The 19159-nt window shown below is 39.1% G+C and overlaps 1 protein-coding gene across 1 annotated transcript; it reads right to left on the bottom strand.

Annotated features, from left to right (window-relative positions):
• Positions 1-363: 363 nt before the first annotated feature.
• On the bottom strand, positions 364-19053 carry FAN1 (FANCD2 and FANCI associated nuclease 1). Its single transcript, XM_080608019.1, has 14 exons — positions 18932-19053; positions 17151-18584; positions 14381-14521; positions 13204-13399; positions 12125-12358; positions 11486-11617; positions 10273-10381; positions 9408-9527; positions 7758-7922; positions 6655-6823; positions 4026-4129; positions 2076-2270; positions 1578-1706; positions 364-823 (listed from the first exon to the last, which is right to left on the bottom strand). Exons 2-14 carry the CDS (start codon positions 18451-18453, stop codon positions 686-688), a joined length of 3135 nt encoding a protein of 1044 aa, XP_080464145.1. The 5' UTR covers positions 18454-18584; positions 18932-19053; the 3' UTR covers positions 364-685.
• Positions 19054-19159: the final 106 nt, after the last annotated feature.

Here is a 19159-nt window from a genome sequence, read left to right as displayed (position 1 = left end):
ATGTGCAAATGAGTGCTGCAAGCTTGGCACATACCAACTCCTATCTACTACCAGAAACACTTCCCCTTTTTGCAGACAACGCATTGCAGATAACACATGTGTGAGGCACAAGGAACGATTAAGCAAGCTGTCCTTTCAGTTATAGCAGCAAATTAAAATAGCATTAAAAAAAAAAACCTATACCTTACTCTATGCCATCATTTTGACCATTTTTTTATATTAAAATGAGAAATTGAAATACAGAATACAAAGTAGGGACAAATGGAGACCCTTGCTGGTCCTGACATCCTGGAGAGGACGTGAGCGTGAAGCCTGCACAACATAATGAATGAACTCAGGCTACCAAGACAAAACGATCAGACCTTGATGCCCCACATTTTTTATTGTAGAGAGTGTTCTCATTGGTACAAATGTGACTGTAGCTGTTTGTTTGTCTTCACTGGGCAAAGATTACCTTCCACAGATTAAATTATGAATTGTGTATACAAGAGAGAGGCTATGTTCTTCTGAACACAAGTGACGTACATTAAATCATGAAGTTTTTTCAAACTATTTAGAATGTTTTGTGCTCCAAGAAGCCAGAGTTTAGAAGACAATATTTTAAATAAGCAGCAGCCAATAGTGTGTGTGTTGTGCCATTTCCTTTAAAACACCCAAGTTACCCGTGTGAGCAAGACATCTCTTGTCAACTGAGGCGTTTACTCTTAGCTCCAACTGCTTGCACATGACAAACTTCTACTGTGGCACCCAGCTTCTTCAGTTCACTCAGCCAGATTATCTGCTTGTGGGACAGGCGATCGTTGGGACCTTTCACTTCCACCAGCTAGAAAGAAATGATTGATTAACAGTGTGTCTTATGTGGAGGAACTGAAAAATCATTCATTCCAACAGACTAGTGGAAGAATTACTTTATGGCTGTTATTTGCAACATAAGTAATACAGATTTACACGACATATGACCAGTGGGCACTAAATGATTAACCCAGGTCCCTAACTGTAAGAATGAAATTTTATGTAGTAATCACCCACCAAAACACAGCCAGAGGAACTGGTGAATGAAGGGACCACATATTCAAAGCCCAATCATCTACAACCTTATCTGTCATTCACGTCTGGTAACACAGTGCCAGCTTATACTGACAACAACTGAAAATACATTACCTCAGCTGTTTTAGTGAACTGATTTCTGCTGTTCAGCTGTGGTTTATAAATGCATAACAAGATGCTCCAACAGCTATGTGCAATAGTCTTCTAGCAACTATTTCACTATGATGCAAGACACAAACCATGACTGTTTACTCAATTTTTGTAGTAGAGAGTTCTGTAGTTAGCTCATATATTCAAGTTTTTGTGTAAGTAAGCGGTGACTTTAGCACTCCTTTCCAACAACAGTCTGAATTCTGTATGGCTGCTTGAGTGCTTGCTAAACAATTGCCTTACAGTAAATTTAACCAAAAAGATCTATTCTATAACAATACCTAGCCACCTCTTGCTGGTTCTTACACCATTAAGACCACACCAAAATAAGTGATAAAATAACGGAAAAGCAATCAACCACTATTTGCTGCACACAATACCTTATAGTGATTACTGTGAGTACGCCACACAACCAGGTCAGGCAGTCCCCCTCTGCAATGGCGCAGATCTTTGGAAAGTCGCCTAAAAACACCACTCAGAAACATTCCTCCAAGGCAAGAGACAAGGCTCTGGAAGAGAAATTTAGGCAGTTGACCTTTTTAATTTCTTGCACAGGCATTTCTCAGTCCTCATAAGAATATTCCATGGCCAGTCTCAGTGTCTTATTTAGTCACAAGCAATGAGCAATTTAGATGTTATCTGCAGCAATTTCCCCTCTGTGTTCCCAACTACTGTTGCAGGAGAAGTGGCCATATCAGAAAAGGGTAACAGCACATGGGATTAGCGAGAAGTGTGCTGAAGTCCCCATGTAATTCCTCCCTCCCAGTGAGTCTGGACTCAGTGCCTCAGCACAAACTGTGAGCACACCATGACCCTGTGTGTGAGTTAACAGTGAGCCTGATGAAGCTGCGCACCCGCTCTGGACAGCAGTTATTTACCTGAACTTGCTGGAGGGAAACAAAACGTCCCCAGCTAACCAGTGCTGCTGCTTTTCCCTCCTGAGTAGTCCAGATGTCAGCAATCAACTTTGCCAGAGTCTCTGAGGAAGATGCATGAAGCTGCTGGAGTCTGGCCTCAATGACATCCCTCCTGTTCTCATAGAAGCTGTCAGTGTATAAATCCAGGGGGAACGTCTGTATGACAAGGTAAATACAGCTCTGAGGACCTGCCAGCAAAGCAGCGATTCCAAGAATGACAATGCCCTACTTTGTACTTTTCTTCATCTGAGCTACCAAGTCACTCAGACTGAGACAACTGAATGTAAACATATCCATTACATAAGCCCCTATTAAACAGGAAAAGAGCTGCATATATTTTAACAATTGATGTCAGTGCAGCAAACGCTGGCCACATCTTAGCCCATGCTGGGTTTTTTTGAACTCTGGTCAGAGGTTCCTTTAATTAGCAGAAAACAAAATAGTGCTCTCTAATGTGCCAAGCAGTAATGAGTTAGAATTTGTTATCAGGATCAAGACTGCTCAGCTACGGTGAAACAGTATAGGGGCAGGGGGAACAAAGCAGTGGTAAAACTGGGGAATATTAATCAAGCCGCCTAAAAGCGAAGAGACTTACGGAGATCTCTGAACCCATCACAGTATAAAAAGTCCTTATAGCTATTATTTGATTTTGAACATGGGTAAAAATGGCAGGCAAGTAGATGAGTGCCATTCTAGCTTTTCAAGATCAGATGCAGAGCACTTAGAGAATATCAAATTTCAGCCCTCCTTACACAAACTGCTGCCACAGCTAATTCCGGGAAATGCAGCGTAGGACTGTCTGTGTGAGCCTTCAGCTTTCATGCCTAAGGCTTACGATATCTTTGCTCTGTGTTAATAAGTAAAATCTCGCTAACAACAACAACTAATAAGCAAATGAGCTACAAATGTGCTTGTAATGAGCAAGCTCAAGAGCACATGCAAGGTGTGTTGTGTTTTTTTTAAAGAAAATAAAAAGAAATAATAATAAAGAAAGCCCTGCATGCCACACCTTTAAAATACAAGGAAATTTCTGCCTAAGGTAACTTATATCAATCTGTAACGTCATACAGTACAAATAATACATCTGCTTAGGGAGGAGGACCACACCAGCTGTTCTACCTCTTGGATAGGGTTCCAATTAGAAGCAACGATTAAGGTAGAAGAAAGATGTTGTAGGACTGTAAAAAGCCCAACATTTTTCTTCTTCTGAGATTATAGCTCTTTAGAGTTTTCTTAGCAAATGTCACTACATGATCAAGTTTTCTAGCTGGAATTATTAAAAGTGTTTGTAATTTGTAGTCTGTAAAGCATCTATATAAAAGCCACAAATTCACCTTTAATTATTAAGCTTCATGACAGAGCTGTTGGGGATGGAGGGTGTATTGTTGTTTGCTTGTTTATTAAAAAAAAAAAAAGGATTAGCCCAAAACATGAACATGTTCGGGCTGAGTGGATGGGGGTGGGGTGTAAATGAACTTGAGCTTTACAATGTGATTTCCCTTTAAAGGCTACTGAAAAGAAATTGGCTCTTTTTAACAGAGTGTGTCAGCTTCAAATGATGTGAACTATATACTATGAACTATGATGTGACCTATATACTATGGAATAGCAGTATTCCTACACTTAAATGACCCTTCAACCAGTGAGTTCAGATATTGGACATCTGCATTTAACCAGATGAATCCTACCCTACCTGACAGTCAATCCAGTCTTACATGGTTATTAGTTACTGAGGAGCCCATTAGCAACAAGCCCCATGTAACAGCATAAAATAAGCAATGCCAAAACCTTTCTGAAAAGTCCCTCAGAATAAAATGTGAATCCAATCCGGAATAAGATTGTTAACACAGCTACAAATCCTAGAGCAATATGGGTAAAGAAATTAACAAAAAAAAAAACTTTTAAAAGTACCTGATAGGAATTTCTGAAGACATCAGGTATGTCATCCATGTAAACAATATCCCACATTAGAATGCCATACAGTGTGATAAATGTTGACCCTTCGCCATGAATACCTTAAGAGCAAATACAAATATTTCAGTCATAAAAATGGAAACATCGTTGATTTCTACAGCAACTGCACATGAAGAGCTACTAAATCAGCATGATCCAAACCAGGAACATGCTATGTCTGGTTTATACGCAGCTGAAATTAGTATATATTAACATTGCAGCAAAAAGTTATAAATATTTTTTATTATTCAAACGGTTTGCTAATGCCTTCCATTCCAGGCTAGTTGCCTTCATTTACAGGATAAGATTAACTTACCATGCCCTGTTACAATAAGGCTTACTTTTCTAACGTTAACAATTTTTTAATACACTTTTTATAGGAACCCCATGCAGCAGGATAGGCCTAGGGAAGAGTGGCTGGAAACCTGCCTGGCAGAAAAGGACCTGGGGGTGCTGGTCGACAGCCAGATGAACATGAGCCAGTGGTGTGGCTGGGAAGGCCGGTGACATCCTGGCTTGCATCAAAAATAGTGTGGCCAGGAGGACTAGGGAATTGAAGTGATTGTTCCCTTGTATGTGGCACTGGTGAGACCACACCTCAAGTACTGCATTCAGTTTTGGGCCCCTCAATACACAAAAGATACTGAGTTGCTGGAATGCATTCAGAGACGAGCAACGAAGCTGGTGAGGGACTAGAAGGCAGGATTTATGAGGAGCAGCCACGGGAACTGGGGCTGCTTGGTCTGGAGAACAGGAGGCTGAGGAGAGGCCTCATCACTGTACAACTACCTGAAAGGAGGCTGCAGCCCATCTTTCTCATGCGACAAGTGTTAGGACGTGAGGAAATGGCCACAAGGTGCACCAGGGGAGGTTTTAGGTTGGCTATCAGGAAGAATTTCTTCATGGAAAGAATGGTGGTTAGGCACTGAACAGGCTGCCCAGGGAAGTGGTGGAGTCCCCATCCTTGGAGGTCCTTAAGAGATGTGTGGTTGTGGCACTTACGGACACGGTTCAGTGGTGGGCTTGGTAGTGTTATGTAATGGTTGGACTCAATCTTAAGTGTTTTTCTCCAACCTAAATGAGTCTATGATCACTTACATATAAAAATGTATGTATGTGGGTTGGCCCTGGCTTGTAGATATATATAGGATAGCAGGAAGGGGGAGAGAATCGAAGGGGAAAAGTGAGTGGGGAAAAAAAAAGAAAAACCTCATGGGCAGAGAAAAAGACAACTTTGTGTGACAGGGAAAACAAACATGATGCAAAAGCAATCAGGTACCACCAGCAGACTAGGGCCCTGCCAGTCTCCAAGTAACGACCTTTTAGACTAACAGCACTATTCAGCAATAGCTAAAATATTTGTGTATCATCATCAACACTGTTCTGGTCACCAATCTAAATCACAGCACCATATGAGCAGCAATGAAGAACTCCAGCCAGCTCCAATCACATCTAAAGGCCATCTGTGTGTGTGTACACATGTGCGTGTGTTTGAATATATATGTATATGTATATATACATTAAAAAAAAAAATAAATTTATTTTATATTACGTTATATAATGACATCTATTAATAAGGTATATAATACGTAATATAGCACAGTATGATGTAATAATAGACTACTTAAATAATTCTTATATATAACTACATTTTTACATATTTATTATATATAATTTCTGTATGCGTATGAATTAATATTTTATAAACGCTATACTATTTTACCATTTATTATATATCTATAAAATATGTGTACTACATATACATTGTATAACTTAGTTAACACGGATTATATATCACATATATTATGTGTTAAGCAATATCTTTTTTAGTATAATATTAATACCGCAGTATGGTAAAATAGAATGTATTATAGTATTTAGTATATAATATATATTATGTGATATTATATTTATTATATATGATTATATGTTGTATAGTGCAACATTTGTGTTATTATATATTATGTATAATATATGTATCATTTAAATGCATACTGTGAATATACCTACATATGTATATCTTGTCATATATGTATACATACAACATATATAATTTTAGATGTCATTTATATGAACATGTATATATATATGCTGAGTAAAAAAAGTTTTCATTATGTTCATATGTATGAACAAGCATTTTCAAAAGCAGTTGTTGAGTGTCTTGCTATGGTACATACTGTTCTCATGTTCATCTAGTACCAAAAATCACTGGACATCTATTTACCTTTCCTGTAAAGTAGGTATCTTCCTTAATGACACTCTCTTGAATGTCAGTGCTAGCATTTTGCCCCTAACAAATATATAGCTGTTCACTGATAAGAAAGCCAAAATAAGCATTTTTCTAAGGAGTGAAAGAAGAAACACTTTTTTTTTTCTTAATACATTTCAAAACTGCCTTTCGTACATGAAGGCAGCAAATAATTAAAGGCCAGGAAGAAGGTCAGCTGGAAAATACATATTAGAGCATTTTGCAAAAGGAAATAGAATCAGACTGAAAACTGGTCTATTTAATTAACTAAACTGCTTAGTAAACTGGTTATTTACTCCAATAGTTATCTTACTTTATTAAAAAAAAAGTTAACGTTACCCTGATCAAAACCATTCTGCCTGTAATGAGTTAAGGCAAGCTCCTCAACTGAGCACATGACTGTGGATACACTGAAGTCTTCGCCTCTTTCTTCGTCACCAACATCCTCCATTAGAAACACAGATTTTCCCAGTCCCGTTTGAGGACACATCTTTCCTTTGATTGTAACCTGAACACATTAAAACATCTAGTTACTTCCTAGTATCTCATTTAAAAAAAACTTTAGCCTAGATATCCAAAGCCCTCCTAAAAATACAGATCTTCTTTTCAGTTTTCTTAAACCAAAACCTGACTGCTTCCAAAAATCAAGTGAGTAAAATTTAGCTGGCAATTCCCTTGAAACCATCCTGTTAAAAGATTAATTTCTCAATGGCAAATCAGCTTTTCTAAACTGGCAAATTTTTCAGAAAAAAAAAAAATCTCATAAAAATGCTGAGCAGAATGGAATGTTAGTATTTCCATATACAAGACCAAGATGAAAGAATACAGACAACTGAACAGACAGATTCTGGCCTGAAAAAAGAAGGGCTGTAGGGAGGTATGCAGTGACAGGGCTGAGGGAGAACAAGGCTCTGCTCTGACTTTGCCCACATACAAATCTTTTTGTTGCAGGGAAAAGAATGTTTTTTTTTTTTAAAAAAAAAAAAAAGGCATTCCAATATGATGCAAGTGCACTATATTGCATAGTTTCACAGGGTATATTTAGAGTGCATAACTCCAAAAGATTGTAAAAGAAACCCTTGCATTTTCTTGTGCCATTAGTCTAATGCTCACATCATCCTACTATTTTTTCTTACACACAGAATGCCTGAAGACATCAGAGGCAATGCACAGACTTGCTCAGGCTCTTCTGACAGAAAAGTTCTGAGGGTGTTACTGGTATTAATTAATGGGGTTTAGATATAAACAGATTTGCACAAAAGGAGTTTGTACATGAGGTTTTTGTTGTAGAAACACATTTGTCTTCACTTTCCTAGAGCAGAAGTAAGACAGAGTTTGGTGAATAGCACATACTGACAGTTTCCCAGATTACTTCTTCTTGTCAAAATGATAAAGACTTCATGAGATTGTATATCTCAGAAGCTCCCGGCATCTTTACTTACATGAGTCACATCCTCCACAGTTATGACGGGCAGATCATGCAACAGGCATCTGAACTGCCTGCAGCTTGGTGAGTCTCTGATGCGAAGGGCCCGCTGGTAGAGAGAAAGACGATGCCCAGTGCGTACAAATGGGTCTGCCAGTCCATTTCTAATGCAGTCAATGGCCTAGCAAAGATCAAGATAACGAGCAGTGATTTAGAAAGACCTATGCAAATCTTTGTATTCTTACCAGGACTAACATATTTAAGGAGCACAAAAATGTGAATGCGAAAAGCCAGCACATAAACAGGGCTGCCTTCCTTATATGTGTAATGAAGTTCTAGCTATTATTTTGCATTGGAAGTCTTCTGGATTAAAATTTTGATTGCACTGGTACATTAAAAAGGAATTACTATCCATTCGTACTGATCAATATAAGACTGAGTGTAAAATCTACGTAAGTGACTAGAAAAAAGTTAGCTGTAAGGTAAATAAGCTTAATACTTTTAAGCCTGTTTCTTAATACTTAAATGGAAACAGAAGGACTACATCATTTGTACAAGAATGCACATGCAGAGCAACTTTTAGACCGATGCATGACTGCACTGAAGAAGATCCAGGGCTAATTGTAGAATTAAAAAAATAATAATTCAAATTACAGTTGTGACGTACTGTCTTTCTGTGACTTGGAACGGCATTTTGTCCTAATTTATAAATGACTGAGACTCTTCCTTTGTACAACTTCCAATTCAAAATCTAGAAATAGCCTTATGTCAAGCTACAAGATGCAGAAGAGACACTGCAGACACTAGACAGCCTATGGTATTATTTCCTATTAACAGAGTTACAGAATTAAATACAACAGAAAGTACAAGCATTTAATCCCAATTCTCAATAGCCTTGCTGAGGCAAGTAAGCAACAGCAAGAAAAAAAAAAGTTATTCTCAGCTAATTTTAAGTAACTCTACAACTGGTACTGTTCTTGGACTTAAATCATTTTTTTTCACCTCAATTTTTCTCAATTCACCTCACTGCCAAATTAGTCATATATCTCAGGTGTGTTTAATTACATTGGCTTTCTTTAATTATTAGATAAAAGTTGATTTTCAGTCTCCTTGTCCCACTTTGCTGTGACATAAATTGTCCTACAGTTTCATTTTCAGTCACTAACATTATTTCTGCTTTGTGTGTAACAGACAAGAAAAATGGACATAATCTTCCTGTATTTACAAATCCTCAGACAAACAGCTGATACAACTACCACCTCCTGTTTTGTTTCTTTATTCCAGATATGGCCTCTTCATGACTTGGGTTCAGAAGCATAAGCATTTACTGCACGTAACTTCTCTGCTTCTCAGATATCAGGCATATTTATAAGGAAGAACAGAAGAGGATGCTGCTGATTGGTAACTCTATACAATCCCTCAAGCCTCTTCTACACAACAAAAAAAGTAGGTCAACCAAGGACGAAGGTACACTCAATATGCAGAAATTATTATATTTCTTAGGAGAAAGTGGTTCCCCGACCTTGGGATTTCTACCAACATATGCATTTTTAGAAGAGCCTACCTAGATGTTCGTTTCATGAAATAATATGTATTTAAAAAAATGTTTTCAGACAATGCCTGCAGTGTTTCCAGCCATACAGCATGCAATTGTGATGATAGATACCTTCTTAGTGTTTTTCAAGTGCTGATGTAAATTCAGAGCGAGACGGTCCCACCATCGCCCTCTGCTGTCAGTACAATACACATCCTGAGACAAAAGATTCTGCAGCTCCTTCACCGCTTCCTGTAGGGACAGGGATGTATCTTTATTAACTGAGTTAGGAAACAAAGTTTAAGTTCCATTATATAAATTGCTTATAATTTTCCCTTCTAATTGATACCGTAAAAACTTTGCACAATTCAAACCCCATTTTTACTCCAGCACCATAAGTATTCAGTTGTCTGTGTATGTCTTAGGAACTCTAAGATAATAAGAGATAATTTTATGTAAGCTTAAAGCTTAGCTATAAAAATAAAATATTTTTGTCCTTTTTGTCTTCCTTGTTGTATATGAAAAAGGCCTGATTTTTACTTGTTCCTTTTCTGCAGAGGCAGTCTTTCTCAGAATAATATGTCTTTATCTAACATAAAAGTCAGAGGACTTTGGAGATCTTAGCTCCTCAGCTGAAGAGGCAGGAGATTTCACAAAGGACTTTTCTTCCAAGATTTCCACTTTTAAAGGCAAAAACCAAACTTGTGAAACAAAGATACCTTCAAATAATGATAGAGTCTCGTTAACAATATTATGGCATATTACACATGGCAAAGCATAAGCATAAATCAACACAATCTAAAAAAATTGGGTTTCCTTTAAAACCTTCTAAAACATACAGAAAAAAAAAAGACACTTTATACTTAAAAGTAATCTCTTAAGAGAACTGTAGCAAGTCATGGCAAACATCACCATTTTCCAGCCAGGTCAGAAATAAAAATGATACATAAAGCTACATTAAAAATGTTTTTCTGTTCACCTTACCACCTCACCTTACCTTGTACATGTGAAGTCTCTGCAAAATTTCAACACCTTGAGAAAGTATTCTTGTATATACCCAGCCAACTGTGAAACGTCGCAGGTACTCAGGTAGAACTCTGTGATAGCTGAAAGGTAAGAGCAGCTCAGGAGATTCATTTAATGATGGCAATTTAAATCCTTAAAAATTCTCTTACTGAGAATACTTAGAATCAAAGCATTTAAAACATGCAATGCCTCATATATGAATTGGGTTCTGCAAGTCAAGAACCCAAAGATAACCATATAGCTGAGGTAGCAATTGTAAGCTGCATTTGTGCAACATTATTTGGTTTCAAGAAATTGGTTGAAAGAAGATATTCAAGATATTGGTTTTCAAGAAAAGAATTAGGTTCTGCATCAGATGCAAAGCAGTAAATTACTACATCGTGTTTCCTTATTGCTAACTTGTTCTCATAAGTCAAACTTCAGAAACTCAGCTGAACAGAAGGAGAAGGCTGGAACAAGCATTTCCTGCCCTAAATGAAGATTAATGCCTTTGGGGTAGGCACCTCTATGTTTCAAAAAATTACTGAAATTTAAATAGGTTTTTTCCACTGCCTTCATGCTTTCCACAACCCTCCATGAACATTACTTTAAATCAGTTGCCATGACAATGAATATAATGCCAAACTTAACACTTTAACTTTCAGTGCATCATTAAACCAGAGAACAAAATAATTAACACAAAAAACAGTGAAGGATGCTTCAAAAACTGTACACATTACTTCAGTTCTCAGATCTTCAGTGGTGTTTCCTGAATGACACACAATTGGAATTTTCAACAGATGAATAACCCACTATGTTTTCCCATAACCTTTGCAACATTCTTTTGTTCACAGTGAATTTTAAATTCTGCTGATTGCTATTTGTCTAAAAGCCATAAAAACAAACTATGATGAGGGAAAAATAAGGCTCTTGTTCTCCTGCATTGGCATGTAGAACAGAAGTGTTTTAGTGCTTTATTCATGCCTACCAATTCATTCCCAAGGCTTTAGAAAAAAGGCTTTTTCACAGATACCACTTAAAAGCTAAACAAACAACCAGGAAGTTCAAAGCTTTCAAGAACATTAAAGTTTCTAAATTTATCAGGCTTGAATAATATCACAAGTCTATAAGCCTCTCTCAAAAGGAACAGTACCAAAAGTAAGACAATGCACTTATGAACACTGTGCTCGTTTCCAGTTTACTACCTCAAAGAGGGGTGATTTTTCAGTTCATTCCACGTTTCTTTCGCACACGTATAGAGATGATTAGCTTCTTCCAAGTTCCCATTTACCACTGCAGTGGCTATATCATTTGACAGATGAGCAGCAGTTGCATACCTACGGGAAAAACACGTAATCACTGCTTTAGGATCAAGAAGCATTTATAGTTAAAAGAAATCAATTCCTCCATACAGTACTTTCTAAAAACTCCCTTCCAGTCTCCAAAGACATAGAACCGTGCAGTCAACTTTATTCTTAATCTTGTAGGATCAGCAAAGTTTATACTAGCAGGATATATTACATTTAAAAGCATTTATAAACTGGAGAACATATTTTTGCTTTTGTTAGGTTCCACTCTAATAATCACAGCAATGTAAGAAGCAACTTTCATCAGCAGATGACCATCAAGCAAACGAATATGCTATTTTAGTTCAAAATAGAAGCCACTGTGAGTTACAAATCTTACTTGGACACAACACTGCATCTTAAATCACTGCAAAAGTGCACTTCTACCTATTCACATCTGTAGTTCTACATGATGAATATCTTATTTGCCTATACAAGTACTGTAGTAAAGCTTTTCTAGAAGAAAATAGATTTCCAAACTGCCAAAGCTTCCCGTACCTGATAAGATCTTCTCTGTCCTGGAAGATTTGTATTTTCCTATTTACAGTGTAACTGGGGAATACCATACGCCCCATGTTTACCATAAGGACTGTGGAGAGCTGACTTTGACCAGCACTACCAGCTTCTTCATCCTCTATTGACTCAGAAAGTGAAAATAGCAGCAGGATTCGAGAAAAGACAGCCCGAGGGCCTTTACAGACCCTGACAGATCTTCCAGCTAGATCCTTCGCCCTGTAAGGACAAATAAAATGATTATAAAATTATTTTTCCCATCAGTTATAAAATTCAAATATCATGAATGAAGCATGAGAATTTTTTCATTTTCACACCATTTGCTGCATAAACTTAATTTTCATAGAGTCATAGAACATCCCAAGTTGGAAGGGATCCACACGGATCATCAAGTCCAACTCCTGGCTCCACACAGGACCACCCAAAAATCACACTATAGGTCTGACAGCTGTGTCCAAACACTTCTTGAATTTTGGCAGGCTTGGTGCTATGATCACTTCCCTGGGGAGCCTATTCCAGTGCCCAGCCACTCTCTCAGATTTTCCCTGAAAGAAGCAGCTTGAGAAACCACATAATGCACATAATCTATCGTGAAAAGCCAAAGGATCGCATTAACTAACAAAAAGTGTAAGGACCATCCACAAGCAGAATAAATTGGAACTAACTGCCCTTTGGGTGCAACCACTCCTGTTGCTATGCCAGACAGGACTAACATGAAACAAGATGTAGTTAGCTGGTGGGGCAATATTTACAGATCACAGTTTGAAATCCTAGGTTTTGGGACTTCATCAAGCCCTTTCATACAAGACAAGATTTTTGCTACTTCTCCACAGAGCAGCAAAGATTTAAACAAGATATTCTCTGATCTTAGGGGGCAACTAATATTTCAGCTGTCAACTACAGAAAAGAGCAGTACGTTCCCGAAGTTTATATGGCTAATCAACTTTTTATACTTTAATTTACTAAATGCATTCCTCTCTTCTAAAGGCATGTTGAGTCTTTCAAAGCATAACTTACATTCACCTGCAAAACGTAACTATAGATTTAAACAGCTTAAGAGGTACCTTTTTAAAATCACTGTCCCAATACCAGCCTGACTCCTGCTGAAGACTGAACGTTGTTTTGCCAATCTCTGAAAATCATCCACAAGTTGCTGTTTCTGACTGTTCGGGTTTGGCAAGTGAAAGATCTTTGCTAATGTTTTTAGCTCAGGGGCTGAAAGCAAATCCAGCCCTTCACATAGGTCTTCCAGTTCAGATTCTAGAAGTAAAATAATCCACATACATTCATTATGTGCTATACGTACACATTCAATCAACAGTTCAAAGTATAGTACATTCATATAACCTAGTACTAATCTAATGATTCAGATTCTTCCAAGTATATTATTGATGCTAGCTGGTCCAGCTTGAAATTCATTATCTTCAAAGGTCCAGTCTGAAGGAATGGAATAATAAGAAGTAATCCCTTTGTAGCTTCAAAGAAAAAGCAAATACAGAGAAATTTTGCTGAGTTACAAGAACAGCTGCTCAAGAAAAACTTCTCTCTTCCTGATGACTGAAACTTCCCAAGGCAAAAAAAATGTACTGCCAGGGAGCAGCATGAGTGGGGGCTGCTCCACAGGGGGAAATGAGCCAGGAGTCACAGGTGAGCACAGCACAGGCAGTGTCTTCACCATCCCTGGTGCAGTCCCACTGTAAACAAAGAGAACAGGCAAATCAAAAGTCCTGATAACAGAGCCTACTGGCAGCCCTAGAAAAGGCAAGATGGTGAATCAGGTCCAGGGTCCATTTAAGAGATGAGCCAGACCTAGAGACAAGCCTACAGTTTAGGTCTGAGACCCATCCACAGTACATGGCCAGAGGCAAGATTGGAAACAACTGGCAGCTTTGGCTGGAGGTCCGTCTCCCAAACCATGCCAGGGACAGAGCTGAAGACAGGTTCACCTGGCAAGACAGCTCACAGGTCACGGCCTGAGATGGGGCTGATGAGGGCAAGTAAGGCTGACTGGTGCATCAGTGGCACTGACATTTATTCTGTTCTCCCTGTAACATACTTTGCTCCAACTGCTTCTGTTATTAATGTAACATAACACAGGACTCATCGACCCGAAGCCTGGAGTTATTCTGCTCCTCTAATTCTCTTCTCAATGTACAGACAAGAACGTAGTATATTAAATGCTAACATGCCCCAATACGTTTTATTTATAATACTTTTAATACTTCTTAATGCTGGCCATACCTGTCTGCAGAAATCTGGCTTCAACCAGTTCTTCAATTATTGGTGACAAATCCAAACTTATCTCTCCATACTCTATTTTGTTCACTTTTAACCAGTTCAGCTTGCGTTGAAAAAGTCTCACATATAACTTCTGCCCACCAACTGCAAATTTTATTTAAAACAATGAAAGAAAACAAAAACATTAAATTCTAAAACACGGTACTATGCATACTCACTACCTTACCTACAAAAATTACTGTGATGCAGATATCCTGTAAAACACATTTTAAATCTTCTTGTGTTCTATAGACAGACTTGGTAAAACAACAGAACCTACCTTTCAAAGTAATCATTGCTCATTAGAATCCTTAAGTTTTGTAGGTAATAGAAACTATTACCATGGATTTTGTAGGTAACAAACATTGCTGAAATTTTCTTTGGACACACCCTTTAAGAAATATTTTCTAGGTAATGACAACTTTATTTTATTTATAACTCTGCATAGTGTGACTTTAAATAGGTCTTTCTGCTTTCTTTAATACTTGAGCAATAAGCATTTGATGCTGAGGAAACAAAAGAAGCTGTAGTTTGGTGGAATGATTTCAGAATCACAGAACACTTCTCAGTGTAGTAGTCTTTGGATTCTGATTTTTACGAAAGATATAAAAACCTAATTTTAATAATATATTTATTGAAGACAAGAATAAAGCTCCTGTTGATTTGATTTTTGTCAGGGAAGACATCACTTAAAGTAACTTTAAAAAACACTTTTAAAATACTAGCAATGCTGAAATTTGACAAATAATAACTTATTAAATCTTAGCTGAAATTTGCCTAGCTATTCTTACTACATTCAGCACCCTTCTGAATAACTATCTCACCCCTCATTAACTTCTAATTTATTTATCTGTTTGGTGATTGGCAATGCTCTCCATCCACTTTTTGCTGCTTACCCACTTTTGAGAAAACTAGGCAGGAAGGAAGGACTACTTCCAATTTAATTCTTTTTAAAATATCATTCCTTTCTTAATACATAACTCATGGAAGAATCGCAGACTTTTATCAGAAAATAATGAAATACTGGAGAATACCTATGCTCAAGCTATTTACTTTATAGCATTAAGCATGTACTTTTTCTTGTTATAACTGAGAGGCAATACTTGCTTAGGTAGAAACTACTAATGTGGAATAGATATCTTATCTACCTGAACTTTTAAAGTATTCTGTCCAAGATTTCTTGAAGGTAAAGACATCCATCACTTGTCCAGAACTCATTATCTATTGACTTAATACTATACGACCACATCTCGTAGCTGAATCATTGTTTTTCCTACCCTGCAAAGAGAGAGTGTTTTATTTGTGACTGTAGCAGTCAGTGCAGACATGGATTTGTCAGCTCTGCTCTGCAATAACTTTTTTTCTGTATTCTGAACTCCTGTGAGAGATGAACCCTGAACTCATTGAAAGAGAAACAAGTGTACAAGTACTGATCAAGAGAAGGGGGTGTAGAAATAAGAAAGCTGTATCCTGATTTTTTCTTCTAGTATTGGTTGAAGTAGCTAAAGCCCACATCCACTAGCTACCTAACTGTAAGCTTATTCCCAGATCTCCTTTGAATGTAAATGAGCCAATAAAAACTTTTGTTGCTTTTATTGTTCTTTCTTTACATACGCCGATTTTAACTACCCCAACATAAGCAATGTATTATCAAGCTTTATGTCACTGTATATGCATTTAGGTGGAGAAGGCTAACTAATATTCTTACGGCTCTGAGTGCACCAAACGGCTCTACCAGGCAGACTGCAGGGAAGGGCTGTGGGAAGCATGACCAGGGCGTCCCCACCCACTCGGAGCCGTGCTGCTGCTCAGGCTGTTGGCCTGGGCTCTTGCCTGAGCCATGCACTGGTGTGCCGGCATCCAGCAGGCACCTCACTGGCTTGGCTTCCTGGCTTGACCATGTGCCTGCCCTGCTGTTGTGGGCTGGCCCCAAGTCCCGCCACCGCCACCGCTGCAGCACAGCTGGCCGGGGTTACTGACACCGGTCCCACTCAGCAGCGTGGGTCTGCGCCCCCAGGTGAGGAGGGGACACGGCACCTTGCCTGCCCCGCTGCCCGCTCAGGCTGCTGGCTCATCTTCCCTTGCAGAGCAGCTGCCCCCTGACAAATACAGACCTATGTTACAATCTTGTCTTACTTATGATAGACTCATAACTTGTATTAGCATTAGTTTTTGTATTTAGTGTTAGTGCATGTAATTAGTACAATATAATCTGTAAGACTTTAATTGTGATCACTGCAGAAAATGCCTAAGTTTAGAACTTAGGTTTCAGAATAGTTTCAGAACTATTATTTTGAGATCTATGTGTATAGCACAGGCCTCTTTATAACCCCATTCTGCAGAATTTCCATATGTATTAACCATAAAAAGCTTGGTATTAACTGATGGTCTTTTTTTGTGGATTGATGTTTAAACACAGAAGCAAGTTGATTTGAGATTCTAAAAAAAAAATTATTTTTCTAGTTAAGCTACAGAAATAACCACAATCGTATATTTTTAATTCTCTCCTTATTTCATGCAATCTCTACTATTTATTATTACTTTCCCTTAAAGCAGCATTAGGAAAATTTACCTACAAGAAGCTACTGGAGGGATACACCTCCTGAGAAAAAGGAGTTTCTTCCATGAAGCAGTTTAACAAGCTGAACTGCCCACTGGTATAGTACTCTTCACTTAAAACTATGTAAGTTCTCTCTACAAGAGACAGCATGAGAATGTAAAAATAGAAGGGTACCTGATAATTGGCAGAACTTAGTAATAATGTTCATATCTTGATCATCAAATAGTCTCACATCATCTTCATTCTCCAAGACTGCTCGCAACACCACTAAAAAATTCTGGAGGTAATATGGTTGACCAGGAGTGTTGGGAACAGAGATAACCTCATTTATTTTGTCTAAAATGTCACCAATGGAATTTTGAAACTCCACCTTTTGCACAGTTTCTGAAAAATTATGATTAATGTCATCCTTAAAGTGTTCATGAACTTCCACAGGAAGTACCTGTACATCACCCTTTTCAAAGCAATTTTGTGTACCACAGTTCACTTCCATTTTGGAAGACAGAATAAGTTGAGCGTGAAGCTGAGTCTTTACCTCCAAACTAGTGATCGGCTCTGCTGAAGTACAAATGGCTAAATGTGTTTCAAAATTATCAGGATTAAGCATTACACCTTCAGATCTACTTTCTGTTTTGGTGTTCCTTGTACCAAATGGTAATCTCTTGCTGTTAACAGCTGGTAGTGATACCTGAACAACATCCATAAGGTCTTCCCTACTACATTTGTTTATTTCTTCTTGAAATTCAGATTCCTTTCTTGAAGGATTTTGTTCCTCATGCTCTCCCTGAGCAAGCTCATTTTCTTTCTGAGAACTATGCCCAGAAAAAATCTCAGCATCAGCATCATCCAGTGTTGCAGCACTTTTGCACATCTTGTGAACAGCTGGAGGTGACGAGTCGATCTCTTTATATACTACCTGTTTTCCTCCCTGGATGCAACGTCTTCTGGACAGTTTAGATGACAAGCTTCCCAAAGAGACAATTTTAACTGTTTGATCCCTTGGTTCACTGTGAACGCTACAGTCTGAACTACTGTTGCTAAAATAAGGGCTAATATGTTGCGCCGCACTCCCTTCTGTTTTCAATGAACTGCTTTTGGAAGGACTTGGTCTTAGATTTGAGAGTTTTTTTGAGAAGTATGGGCTGGAATTATTGTCCACATTTGCACCCAGAGGACCTTCATTCTTTCCAGAGCTCAGTGTTGAATCAACAGCACCCAGCTCACCGTGGCTGCTTGGACACATGGCATCCATGTGCTCATTTATTCCATATCTTGGTACCATTTGCCCACACATGGGACAGGTAATTTTTGCAGGGGGAACATTGTTAAAAAATGAAATAATAGAGGAGGATTCTGAATGCAGAGATGGTGTTCCTTTAATTTCCACTTTCTTTGCTGTTTCTTTTTTTTTCTTCTTTTTACTCAGTGACAAACTTACTCGGGATCTTTTACTTTCTGAAGACCTAGCTTCTGACATTATGGAACTTCAGAGCATTTACATGGCACGGGCAACTTCAGTCAGGTCATACTTCCTTATCCTGCAGTACTTAAAAGGAAAAAGAGACTTCTCTCGGCTTTGCATTATCCATCTGCAATCCTCTGACATCCCTTTAAGACGAAAATAAACAAAAAGTTGCACGAAAGATTTTCTAAGATACCAAACGCAATGAAAATGAAAGGTAAAGGGAAAAAACCTGAACGCAAGCCCGTAGCCCAGTCAGCTCACGCCCCCCGTCCCTCAGCTGCCCGTAGGCCCGGTACTCCCGGTGCTGAGCTCCCCTCGCAGGCGCCACGCGGTGCCCACGCGTGTCAGACCGCGCCGCCCGCCCGGGCCCTTCTCCTCACGGCGCCGAGGCACGGCCCCCGCCGCCGCATCTCCCGGGCCCGCTCTGCCCTGCGGGCACGGCCCCGCCGCCCCCAGCCCCCCATCCGCTCCCCCGGCTTCCCTCACGTACCGGCACCGTCGCCGAGCCACCCCCGCCGCGCCCCGCCCGGCCCGGGAGCGCTGAGGGGCGCTGAGGGAGGCGGGCGCTAGGGCCCGGGGCCGCCCCGTGCAGGCCGCGCAGCGCAGCGCCGATGGCGGCGGCAGGCCTGGGGAGCCGAGCGCGGAGTCACGCCCAGCGGCCCCGTCCAAAGACAAAGCGGGTGGTAAAAGCAGACCTCTAACGGGGTAATTTAAAGCT

The sequence above is a fragment of the Anser brachyrhynchus genome (genome assembly GCF_964034855.1).
Source record: "Anser brachyrhynchus genome assembly, chromosome: 11".
Classification (NCBI taxonomy): Eukaryota; Metazoa; Chordata; class Aves; order Anseriformes; family Anatidae; genus Anser; species Anser brachyrhynchus.
This window is presented reverse-complemented; position numbering and strand designations above follow the sequence as displayed.

Coding starts and splice junctions, on each gene's coding strand:
- FAN1 (XM_080608019.1), bottom strand. CDS start 18,453: ATGTCAGAAGCTAGGTCTTCAGAAAGTAAAAGATCCCGAGTAAGTTTG. Junction 11,618..12,124: donor GACAGAGAAGATCTTATCAG/GTACGGGAAGCT, acceptor TTTTTCCCGTAG/GTATGCAACTGCTGCTCATC. Junction 10,382..11,485: donor AAAAATCACCCCTCTTTGAG/GTAGTAAACTGG, acceptor CTTACCTTTCAG/CTATCACAGAGTTCTACCTG.